The following is a 13141-nucleotide window of genomic DNA, read 5'->3' as shown; positions in this document are numbered from 1 at the left end:
TGACGTGCTTGCTTCAGAACAGGCACACGTGGACTGGGACCCTTGTTACCACAACAGAAACTGTGGGTTAGCAAAGAGATCAATACCTGGAATTGCATTGTAGAAAACTAAGACAAGAATGAATACCTTGCTGGGGGTCCATGGGTCCAAACGTGTGTGTGTGTGTGTGTGTGTGTGTGTGTATGGGGGGGTACTCCTCAGTATATACAGGCAGGAACTTGTCAAATAATAGAAGAAAAGGAAATGTGTGAGAGAGGGAGCTGAGGATGTGGCACAGTGGAAGAGTGCTTCAATCAGCCATAGAAGGAAGGAAAGGGAAGGGGAAAAAGGAGGAAGTGGAGAAGGGGGGACGGGGAAGAAGGGAGGAGGAGGAAGGAACAGAAACCAGCTCACCCCTGCTGTCGGGGACATTCCTGGCTAGTGTGGCCCTATAAACAACACACAAAACAAACAACTAAAATGAGTCTTATGACATGTGAAGTCCATCTCAGTAAAACTGCTGTCGAAATGACTCCAGGGACTTGACAGGGTAAAAACTACACGTGGCCAAGTTAAATCCATCACATAGTGAGAGGGAGTTTACAGAGGAATGAGCACAGTTCCATCTAAAACCTAGCAAATGGTCCACACAAAGCTGGGTTACAGGACTTGGCCAGCCAGGGTCATCTTCCCACACCCTGCACTGTGGTCAAGGCCAAGTACAGCCACATGGTCCTTTATGTCCTGCGCTGTGAAGAAGAGACAGTTCTGACTCCAAGAGACACGTCGTAGGGCAAGTTGTGGGGTGGGCTTTTTGAACCACACTGTAGAATGTAACTTAATTTTTTATAAACCTATTTTTAATGATGGTTCTTAAATGCTTTAATCTCCCTTTTAGCGCACTACCCACCAGAGATAGTGAGAAAGAAAGGATAAGGGGGAAGTGAACCTGTTTAAAAGGTTCTTTGGAGTAACTCCAGTCTGTGTTGTCTGGACATCTACAGGTTAGTTCACAGTTAGCAGCAGCAGCTCAATCTATTCACAAACACTTCATGGATACACCAGCAGTTCAGTTTGGTAGAGACAGGTTAGCAACAGCAGTGACATGACCTAGCAGAGACAGCCAGCCCTCCCTTGGCTTGAGTCAGAAGGAGGGACCAGGAGAAGTCCTCAGCTGTGCCTCTCTCAGTGAAGCAAAGATCAGCACAGACTCAAGACCTACAAGCTAGCTCTATGAGCAAGCCTAGCTCAGTCTCAGTGTCTGTACGGCAAGTCCTATTTATACCCTCCAAGCATCACAGTCTTCCACAGGTCTTGCCTCAGCACGTATGTCTGTCTCAGCTGACATCACTCAGCCAATCAGTTTGAGTCTACAGAAACAGCAAGAAACTGCACTACGTCCCCAGAAGCTCTTTGGTGTGCTTCTCTCTATGGAGTCCTGACAAATGCAGCTCAACTACACAGTGTAAGACAGACCAGTACATGTGTGTTAGCAAAGAATCCTTCATCATGTGTCCTTTCGCATGCTCGTTTTAGCAGAACGTCCTTTCACCTGTGTCTGCTTCAGAGAAACATTCTTTCATGAGTCTGCCTTAGTCTTTTACCTGTGTTCACTTCAGCTGAACGTTTCTTCATGTGTTTGTCCCAGCAAAGCACCATCAATTGACTTTCCAAAGAACCCTTAAGTTTCCACTTCAGTAGAACAAATGTTAGGGGGACAAAACAAAAAGATGAGGCATGAGCCAGGGTAGCTGGGGAGGGCTTTCCAAGTGGGAGCAGGAAACAGGGACGGGTGGTGGTGAGGAAGCAGATGCATGCACAGCTATTCATGGCAGAAGCTAGTCCCACGTTGTCCTGCCTGCTGCAGGGGCCTCTGGGCTGGCCCCTCATTTCTGCAGCCGTTTTACTAAGATGAATCCCCACGCCATCCGACTCATACAGCTAAAGCAGCCAACTCAATGGCTTTAGCCAATTCACAGATCCGAACAATCAAGCAGGCTGTTAATATCCCAACATGCTGTTCCTCGGAGACAAACCTTGGCCAAGCATAGTGTTGCATGCCTGTAATCCCTGAACTTGGAAGGCTGAAACAAGAGAAATGAGGGTTTAAGGCCAGTCTGGGCTTCATATCAAATCCTGTCAGAGAAAGAAAGGAAAAGAGGAAGGGAAGAAGAAGGAGGGAAAGGAAGAAAAATTAAAAAACCCAGGTGTGCTGGTGCCTGACCATAGTTCCAATACTTTGGTGGGGGTAGGAGGATCCTTAGCTACATGGAGAGTTTCAGCACAGCCTGGGCTATAATAGCCCTTATCTAATGGCAGCAAGGGAAGGGACCCCCACCCCCACCCCCACCCCCCCGTCCTCCTGTTCTTCCTAACCCTAAAGCCTTTGGCCTTCCACATTCTGCCTGCTCCAGGCATTCCTCATCCACACCATATGTAACAGGGCCTCCTGTGACAGCTCTTGTGGGTAGGATATTTTTGAGGTTCTGCTTTGGCTTCTTGGGGTGCTGCTGTCACTTCCGTGATGATTCTAACAGATATATTCTGAAAGAGCATCAAGTCCATCCCCTCTCTCAAGCCCTCCTGTCCTTGGTCTGATGGGAAGAAAAGCTGTGAGTCTCCTAGAGAAGCCTGCCTCCACACAAAGTTACACAAAGTTCTCCATCTTCAGCTCAGCTACCTTCACAACTGTGACTCACTGGCAAATAATTTAAATCGGATACACATTTTCCTCCCCTGTGAAGCTTGGAAACAATGTGTAAGGTTCCTGGTACATAGCAGGCACTTGAGAAATTCAAGCTTTACTGGTGGTGGTGGTGCATGGCTTTAATCCCAGTACTGGGAAGGCAGCGGCAGGTGGATCTCCGTGAGTTCAAGGTCAGCTCTACAGAGCTGGTTCCAGACAGCCTGGGCTACACACACACACACACACACACACACACACACACACACACACACAAACTGTTGAAAAAAACAAACAAGAAGAAAAAAGGAAGGGAAAGGAAGGAAAGGAAAAGAAAAGAAGTTCAAGTATGTGTGGGACCAGGGCCTTCCAGATATTCAGTGTGTAAGCTAAAGGGCTTGGTGTGCCGTCCGTCCTGTGGGCTGTGTGATTTCTCCCTTCTCTTCCATTAGTACTGGCTTTCTTTTAAGAGGAGTCACCTCTGGGTGTGACAGACCCAAATATGGATACAGAAAAGGTCCACATTGCAAAGTGTAGGCTTCCTATCTTCCCAAGACAAGACAGTGATGTGCTCTTCAGAACTCTCCTTTAGCATTCCTACTTCTTCCTTCGAACTCTGCCCCTGTGAGGCTAGGGGTGGCACACAGAGCCCACAGCTAAGCAAGGGGCTCTAGTACTGAGCCACACTACCAGCTTCCCCTAAACTCTCTTAAATAGCCCAGGACTCATCCCACACTCCCTTCTCTCCTTAATCTCTAAGCTTCCAGAGTTTCTCTCTGTCCCCAGCTACTGTAGTCTCCCCAAGTTAGCTAACCTCAGCATCTGCTATTCTTCAATTCTGAGACAAAAATCACATACTCAAGAGCAACGCTTTGCAGGCTTCAGCACTGTGGCCATGAGCGTATGTACTAGGAAGCCATCATGCAGAGCATCCTCTACTTTGTTGGTACAAACATCTCCTGCCTCATCCAAGGGCCTGCTAGCTGGTACACTGCAGAGCTGGACCTGGAGCTCAGCTCGTCTACATTTTTAATCCATGAAGTGGCATCGGTGAGAAAGGCCTCACAGAGGAAAGTCTCAGATCTACAGCTATTACTGGGATTCCATAGCTAAGCCGTAGTATTCAGGCTTTGCTGATGTGGACAACACATTCTCCACTAAGAATAAACCCGCATCATCACATTCTCTGGCTGCTAGCCAGACGCAGCTTCACAAATCTTCCCCGGGAGGTTCCCGTTTGTGGCACTGAGGACTATAGCTATAGGTAAATTACCTAGAATCAAAACTGTATTTTGGGAAGTGGAGGCAGAAGGCTCTGGAGTTCAAGGTCACCCTCAGTTACACAGTGAATTTGAGGCCAGTCTGGGTTACATAAGATCATGTTTAAAAAAAAAAAAAAAACACATACAAAACCAAACCAAGACAAAAACAAAAGCAAAGCAAAACACAGAACATCAACAATAAAAACAAACACAACGTTTAGCTGACTAAAACATAGACATGAATTATCTACCCACCTCTCCATGCCAGCAGTCCGTCTAACACCATACATGCTACCACTATCGTATAAGCGACTTCTGTGACCAGTCCTAACTGCCTCCAGGCCACACAAGGGAAGCTGAGTCAGGTGTAAGAGTCTTTCGCTTGTGTCTCCACTGACAGTAAGAGGCAGAAATCTGGTTGTGGGAGAAACCCGAAGCCAGTGTGTTTAATAGCAGCACACTGCTCTCCAGATGTTGGAATCATGGTTTAACAATATAACAGTCCCCTTTTGTTGAGCACTGAAGATAAGCTGCATATTGTTCTGGACTATGACCGTGTGCTAAGGTAAGGGTGGCTGTGGTATGCCATTACCATTTCTTTGCTACAGAATGGAGTCGCAGGGAGATTAAGACAATTGCTCCAGGACACCAGCTGGGGGATGGAGGACCTAGTCCATCTGGCCATAGTAGTTACTGTTCCCATTTCTGTCACAAGACACGTGACAAAAACAACTTAAGGAGGGGAGGGTTTCTTTTGGCTCACAGCTACAGTCCAGTTGGTAGGGAAGTCATGGCAGGTGGCGGAAGCCTAAGACACCTGAGGCAGAGAATTAATGCTGGCGCTCAACCCTTGCTGTCCCTTTTATTCACTCCAAGACCCAGCCCACGTGATGGTGCCACCCCCAGTTAAGGATGGGTCCTCTCCAAAACTCCCTCTCAGAAAGCCCAGTTTGTTTCCATGGTGATTCTAAGCCCCATCAAATTACCCCTCTGTATCAACTATCATGGGCCTTCCCCAGGTTTGTAGATCTTACAAGAGATTTCTGCATTCCTAAGGTTAGAACAGAATGCTTAACAAGGCAGGGGAGGTGAGGTGAAGCCTCAAATGAGGCTCATTTGCATAAACAAATTTAGGATATTAAACTTTAAGGCCAAACCATTAAAAAAAGAAATCATCTCTGACTGAACTTTGATACCAACAGAACAGCGTGGGCCTGCAAGCATTTCAAGAGAAGGCATGTCCCAGCCAGGCAGATTTCTGTAAAATTTAAAGGAAAAGGATATGTGTGAAAGGTGATGTCATCCTAATATCCTGACACACTGGTGAGTCTTAAAAATAAAATCGATGGAAGGAAGACATGACATCATTAGATGTCTCTTAATCAAATTCTTATTTCTTTTGTGGATTAAAGTGAAGAACGACTTAACATTTGAGAAGATGAGAGAGGATAGAATATATAACATTAAACTGAAATGGCAGGTTGGATTTACAGACATATTTTTTAATTAAGAGCTATATCACTATGAAAACAATGACCTCATTTAGAATTACAACTGAGGCATGATCATTCTTATTTTACAAGGAGGAGAAACGAAGCACAAACATGACATCACCCACCCAAAGTCCCACAGTGGACTGATGGCACTGACTATAAATCTGTGCAACACTGTGAATGATAATCCACATTGAATGATAATCTCCTGTATGCATAGCATGTGTGTGCAGTCTCTGTGTGCAAGTGTATGCATGCATATGTATGTGTGTGCATGTCTGTGTGTGCTTCTGTTCATGCATGTGTGTGTGCATGTGTGTGTGCCTACATGTGTGAGTGCTCCTGTGTGTGTGCATGTGTATAAGCATGTGTGTACAGTCTCTGTGTGCATGTGTATGCATGCTTGTATATGTGTGTGCATATGTCTGTGTGTGCTTCTGTCATGAATGTGTGTGTATGTGTATGGATGGCCTGCCTGTGGTGAGGATTAGTCCAGGACCTTTCACATGTTATGCAAGTGCTTTACTAATGGGCCATATCTCCAGCCCAAGAACATTTCTGAAACCATAGGGAAATCTTATCTGCAGGACTTGTCCTACCATGAAAAGAAATTGCTTCGCTCCCATGCCTTGCCCCAGGCTGCTGCGCTTTCCTTCTAGGAGGAAGAGCTGCTCAAAAGGGGGTTAGTATTGTAGTGTAGTTAGTATTCACTGGACGCCACACAGTCTTTTTTATCAGTGAGATCAAATCCTGGCTTCAAGAAGGTGTAGTTCCAAGAAATGTGTTTAATTGTGAGGACACCCTAGCCCTATTTCCTTTCATGCTGTGGCTTCTAGGAAGCTCAGAGCTAGGTTTTTATTTACTGAGGGAACATAGGGAAGCCGTGACTGACATTGCATAATGCAGGATGGAAGGGTTTTGTTTCTTTTGGACTGGAAGTTATGTGACAGGTTGTACTTCTTCCTCTTGTCTCCAAGAAACCTCCATGCTGAAGAGGAGAGCACACACCTTCTGTTACACAGTGGCTAACCTCTGGGGACCTGGTGTGAAGCACCTGACTACAGTTCACCACTGCCCACTGAAACGTGTCAGAAAGCACATTTTAAGTGTCCTGACCACACATAAATGATGACACTGATGTGTTAGCTTTGTTGATTGTGGCAAACATCACACGGCATTTTTTTCTCTCTTTTTCTTTTTCTTTTTCTTTTTCTTTTCCTTTTCTTTTTCTGACAGGGTCTCTCTGTCTAGTCTTTGCTGTCCTGGAACTCTCTGTGGACAAACTAGGCTAGCCTTGAACTTACAGACGTCCACCTCCCTCTGCCTCCCACCGCTGAACCCAGCACACAGTATGTCTTTACACTAATCAAAGCACCAGGCTGTGCACTTTGAATATATACCAATACATGTAATTTTCATCAGTTAGATACTTTAAATATATCTTCATCTACAGGTCTTCTACTATTTTACCAAATAAATTAATGGCTTTTATTTCCACGACCCTATTTTTTTCTTAAGTCAATTGCCACCTGTGCCTAAAGTTACTGTGTATTTTTGTGACTACTACAAGTCACTAGAGTATGGAATGAGCACTTAGAAACAAGACGTAAAACACTTCCTTTGACAGATTGTACCTTCACACCTTTGCTTCTAAATATAAAGTGATAAAGTCACTTAAAGCTTATTCGTTCATACATAAAGCTGCATATACCTTATGAGTGAGTGAGTGAGTGAGTAAGAGATGTGTGTGTGTGTGTGTGTGTGTGTGTGTGTGTGTGACACACAATAGATTCTGGTAGTATGGGAAAAATTGCTATGATTTTTGTTTTGTTATTTTGTCTGCCCTTTAGGTTTCCAAATAAAACGTGGCCACGGCAGCCTCTAAGGCAAGCCCAGTATCTAGGAACAAACATCTGTATTAATGCACCTCAAACTGTTCTTTCTCTCCTTTTTCCTTAGATTAGCCTTTCTCAACCTGTGGATCTCAACCCCTTTAGGGGTTTGCATATCAGATATTCTGCATATAAGATTCATATACATTATGATTCATAAAAGTAGCAAAATTATGGTTATGAAGTAGCAGTGAAATAATTTTATGGTTGGGGGTCCACAGTTCCAACATGAGGAACTGTGTTAAAGGGTCGCAGTATTAGGAAGTTGAGAACCACTGCCTTATAAAAGAAAACCTTAGGGACTGGAGAGGTAGTTTGGTTGGAAGAGTGCTTGCTATGCAAGCATGAAGATCTGAGTTTGGTCCCCTAGAACCCACATTTAAAAAGCCTGGGCTGTAACTCAGCAATGAGAGACAGAGACAGGCAGATGCCTGAGGTTCCCTGAGGCCCCCTGGCTAGACAGTCCAGTCTGCAAGGCCAGCTTGGGCAAATGAGAGACCCCTATTTCAAAACCAAACCAGACCCACAAGCAATGTAAGGTGGACAGCAGCTGACAATGACAGCTGCGTCTGTCCTATGGCCTTCACACATGCACACACTCATACATCTGTAAACACACAACTAAACAGGTGAACACACACACACACACACACACACACACACACATACACACACACACACACACACACACACACACCACTTTTAAAGCCGAGCATGTTCAGAGGCAACTGCCTATCATCCTCATTATTTTGAGCATGCTTAGAGGTGTCTGTATCTTTAATTTTAAACTTTTGAACTCATGTACTTAAGCTAAGGGTGCCCTAAATAGCCTCACCTTCACCCCTTCCTGAGCTATGCCTAACTGAGATGCTCAGGAATGCACTGCCCCTACCGTGCTTTTCCAGGGCTTTTCCATGCATGGGCTTTCTTCAGTCGTTCAAGACAGCGCTACTCTGGAAGTGACTCCCCTGCCCTCCGTACCTGCTACAGGGAATAAATCTTTCTCTGCCCTTTGATTTCTTGACTGGGCTTATTTTGACCTTGTATTCATCACAATGTAAACCCACTGGGTTTGGTAAGGGGTATTCACGTACAAAGAACACATGAAACCAATCACTGACGAAACACAACTAAAAATTTGCTGTTATTTGGGATGGGATTTTTGACTGAGTCTCAAGGTATCTTTGGACTGCTGTGGCTGAAATTCTGAAGACACGCATTCAAAAATAATCTGTGCACCTGTCTTGCCGATGAATGAGTGGAAAACTTCATGCTGTTTCTGTCCGAGGAGAGAATGTTGTTTGGGACAGTAGCCTCTGACTCTGTAACCTGAGACCCAACTGCAGGTGACCATAACAGCTGGCATTCTTCCCTGAGACTTGCTGTCTGTAAGAGGCTGCTCCAAGAACACACAGTGTAAATACCAGAACATGGCATGATCAGATGAGAACACCTTAGAGGAACATTTGTAGGGGGATTCTACACAGATAGAAACGTTTAAATGAAGCTCAAAACTTTTGTCACCTACCTTTTGTTTGTTTCTTCATTTTGAAAATCTAAAGGACAACTTACTTGTGCTTAACAAAAGATGCCACACAGGAGGTCTTTGAGGCGTGAAAACAGTGTCACCTTGGCTAGGGAAGCCTTGCTTTCTGACCCTCCATAAAATAATTTTCTTGATGGCAGCTGAAGGGAGCAAGAAGTTCTGGTAATGGGGAATGCCAGACTGCATGCTGCTCCTCTCCATTCAGCCCCAACCCAGAGCCCTCGATGGACACAAATCCAGACAGCAAGAATTCTGATGGCCCAATAACAGGAAACTGGACGTGCCGCATGTCATGTTTAAGACAGTGTCTGAGGAGTTTGGGTTGGAAGATAAGACCCAGGAGAGCAGCTCAAAGGCTGGGTCCAGCTCCGTGTAGAGTGTCCACTGCCTAGGAGTGTCCACTGCCTAGGATGTGCGACTCTGCCTGCATTCCTGCTACAGTCTCATGAAGAAAACAGAGAAGGGAGCTTGTCTGGGCATCAACCCCTAAGGAAGCAGGAGAATATGAGAAAATGAAGACTGACGGGGGCTTCAAGCTCACAGCTGTTCACATATGTTGAGAGTGCACATGTACATGTGTGCTCATGCATGTGGGGGCCAGAGGTCAACACTAGGTGTCTTCCTCAATCCCTTTTCACCTTAAGGTTTCTCACTGACCTCAAACTCACTGATGATCAAGAACAGATGGCCAGCAAGCCCCAGGGCTTCTTCTATCCCAGCCTCGCCAAAGAGCTGGGATTACATGTATGTACCATCTCCCCCAACTGTGAGTACTGGGGAGCACAATCAGATCCCCTTGCCTGCTTGGCAAGTGCTTTACCAACAGAGCCATCTCACTCGCCCCATGTGAAGGCCTTTAGATCTTTCCGGCCCCTGCGTCTTCTACTGTGAAGTGAAACCCAAGAGCTCTATGCCTCAAATACATATGTGTAGACACTGATCTCTGTGCTGCTTTGGGCAACACAATGAAGAAGGTCACAGCAGTCCCACCTGGACTGCAGAGTCTAAGGTCTGTCGGTCAAAGGAAACAAACATCAAGACACTCAAATGCACATGGCTATCTCAACAATACTATTGCGATAGTGAAACTCATGGGTACTATGTGTCAGGACCCTTTCACAGCTGTATGTGACTGGTCCCATTCTGAATGGGGAAACTGAGGCCCAGGGAAGCCATCTAGGTCACAGCCTCATGGAGGGAGGTGGTAGCTAGAGTCCTGTGCAGCTCTGTTGTTGACCACGGACTTGGGAGATCTTGTTTTTTAATTTTTCTCAAGGGCCAGCATACAGTCCAGTTGAGCATTGCAGCACAGTGGGATATTTACTGAAGACCCTGCCTTGCAATGGGCGAGCCTCCTGAAGCCCTTCCTTGCCAGGCGACAAGGGCACACAGCAGGCGGCTGGGGCAGTGGATTCTACTCTGCTCTCCCCAGCACTCAGTCCACTCTGTCCTTCCTGCTCCACTGCAAGCCAAGCCCATCAATCAAAGAGCAGCGATCAACTCCGGAGAATACGAAATAGCAGCAGTAAATAAGTGCACTGTGCTTCTTGTGACCTTTAAACTGATTACAGCCCCGACTGAGTCCCAGCTCTGAACCAAAGAAAGGCCAGGGCTGAGCCAGCCCAACAGGAGACAAGGGTAATTTCTGAAACTGAGTTTCTCCCTCCCTCCTCTTCACTCTCATCCCTCTTTTCTTTCCTTCTCCCCTTCTTTATTTCTTGTCTACATATTCACACATGTGTGTTTTACATGTGTTCCCATGAGTGTGTACACATGTTCTTTTGCATGTGGAGGCCAAATGTAAATGCTGGGTATCTTCCTCAACCACTTCTTCATCATATTTATTGAGACAATCTCTTACTGACCATGCAGTTCACCAGCAAGCTGCAGAGAGCCTGCTCTCCCACCCGGCAGCACTGGACTTACAGCCTTACACTGCTGCTCCTAGCATTTACTTGGGGACTGGGGATCCATACTTATATAGCAGGCACCACACTGACTGGACCAACTTTCTAGCACCCCCTCCCCCGTTCTCTTTTACTTTTAACCTTTAACTTACCATATATCCACAGTAGGAAAAACAGAAAAACAATTGCCAAAAAAGGAAGGAAACCAGAAACCCCACCATGATTAATATGCTGATACTCATTCTACTATGTTCTTTTTCCAATACAAAAATACACATATAAACAAGGGGATTTAGTAATTCGAAATACAAGCTCACAGATGCCCCACCATCTGCCATCTGCAAGCTGGGGAGGAGTGCAGGGGGTACAGGCATGTGTGGTAACATGCCCACACATGTGGTGAGGTGAATCTGATGTTTGAGAGCTTGTGAGCTCCTACCTGAGGCCTGAGGACCAGGAGCCCCGAGGCAAGAGGATACCAGTGTTCTGTGTAAACAGGCAGTTCTTTCAACCTTCCTCACCCTTAATCCTCCTCAGGTGCTCACCAGTGGAGAAGCCATCCACCTGTACAGCCCACCAGTTCAAACACATCTAATTTCTAGAAACACCCCCACGGCTAGACCCAGAAACAGCATTCACCAGCTATCTGTAGAAATAAACCCACTGAAGTTTAGACACACACCTGGAGTTGGGGAGAATACTCTCCCATTAATAATTCCCCAAATCACACCTCGTTCTTGGAGTCTCAAAGCTAGAAAATAAAAGCCCTCAGCTACAGGTGACACAGAAGTTGTCCTTATGGGAGAGAAATGGCCATGTGAATAATATCCTGTAGACTCTAGTTGCCAATCAGAACACAGAGGCACCCACACGCACACACACACACACACACACACTCACACACATGCACGCACACACACACATACATGCACCCAAACGCACTCATACACATCACACATTCATACTCAGAGACTCTCTCTCTCTCTCTCTCTCTCTCTCTCACACACACACACACACACACACACACACTAGCTCTGAGGGCCTCTGAGAGCTTCCTTCTTGAGCTCAGGTGAAGGATCAGCATTTTCCTACACAATGTGGGCTGTGGAGCCCACCACTCACTTTTCTGCTCTTGTTTGGCCCAGAACATTTTCACACGCTGGCGGATGTGCTTGTCCTCACGCAGCTTCTTCTGCCACTGCCGCAGCTCCTGAATCTCAGGGTCACAGCGAACCTGGAAAAGGCACAGAGCTTGGTTGGTCCCCTTTCTCCATGCTTCCACACCCCGTTACCAGCATGCATGGGAGAGCCTTCTTAATCAACTGGATGTCCTGGAAGTTTGCAAAATTCTTTCTTGTAGCACTGGGCTCCAACTCAGGGCCTCGTGCATGCTAGGCCAGTGCTCTACCACTGAGCAATGCCCCGCCCCTGTTTTGATTTATTTTTGAGTTGAGAAAACACTGTTCTCAATGAATTATCTACACTCCAAACTGCTCATTTCATACTTGAGAATAAATGAGATTGTGAGGATTTGCCAAACTAATGCTGTGTTAAAAATATTCTAGATTTGTGCCGTTCCATAAAATATTAACATCTGATTTTAAATTTTCTCCATCTCATTTGAAAAAAAAGTAGAGAGGCTTAGATAATATATTAACCTAAATAGTTATTAGTACTATTAATATCCATTAATTATATCCACTCATTAATATCCAAAATCTTGTCATTTGAACTTGTAATTAATATCAAAATTATTTACGATAGGCAGGCATGGCAGAACATAACTATAATCCCAGCACTTTGGGAGGCTGAGGCAGAGAAGATTGTGACTTCAAGACCAGAATAAGTTATACAGCAACTATCCAAGCTCCATTTTATAGCCCTCGACTGAGTATCTTCTTCCTTCTATGTCTGCTCTATCTGTATCTACTCAAGTGCTCTATGTATTGAGCTGTAACCGGCCAAGCCCTGGCTCCACCCCAACACCTGATTAACTAGATGTGGCAGCAGATCCCTGGAATCCTGGCACTCAGGAAGTAGAGGCAGGGGGATCAGAAATTCAAAGTCATCTTCTAACCACACAGAGAATTTGAGTCCAATGTGGGATCCAAGAGACTGTCACTCATTCTATTGAGATAGCAATGATCATACCCATTCTACAGATGAGACAACTAAGCTGAAGAGAGAGCAGATGGTATTCCAGGGATGGGTGCCTGTGCAGAAGTGTGCAGGTGAGATATAGTGCTGTATGACCAAGTAGACTCTATTTTCACATAGCTTTATTATTTTATTATGTCATATAAACTATTTATTCATTTGCTTTATATCCTAATCACTGTTTCCCCTCCAACAGTCACTCCCCCACCTACCCTCTTCTCC

At 45.5% G+C, this 13141-nt stretch overlaps 1 protein-coding gene across 6 annotated transcripts in view; it reads right to left on the bottom strand.

Moving 5' to 3' along the window:
* The window catches only part of Iqck (IQ motif containing K), a 117647-nt gene that overhangs the window by 16672 nt on the left and 87834 nt on the right, over positions 1–13141 (bottom strand). For all 6 annotated transcript variants that reach the window (XR_015685222.1, XR_015685226.1, XM_087655773.1 and 3 more), the window contains exon 8: positions 11885–11996. Coding sequence is in view for 4 of the 6 variants with exons in the window: in XM_087655773.1 (XP_087511899.1) it covers positions 11885–11996 (112 nt within the window). In the remaining 2 variants the exon portion in view is untranslated. The remainder of the gene's footprint in view (positions 1–11884; positions 11997–13141) is intronic.

Source organism: Rattus norvegicus, chromosome 1, assembly GCF_021556685.1.
Source record: "Rattus norvegicus strain SHRSP/BbbUtx chromosome 1, alternate assembly SHRSP_T2T, whole genome shotgun sequence".
In the NCBI taxonomy this organism is placed as follows: domain Eukaryota; kingdom Metazoa; phylum Chordata; class Mammalia; order Rodentia; family Muridae; genus Rattus; species Rattus norvegicus.
Note: the sequence above shows the minus strand (reverse complement) of the source record. Positions and strands in the feature narration are given on the sequence as shown.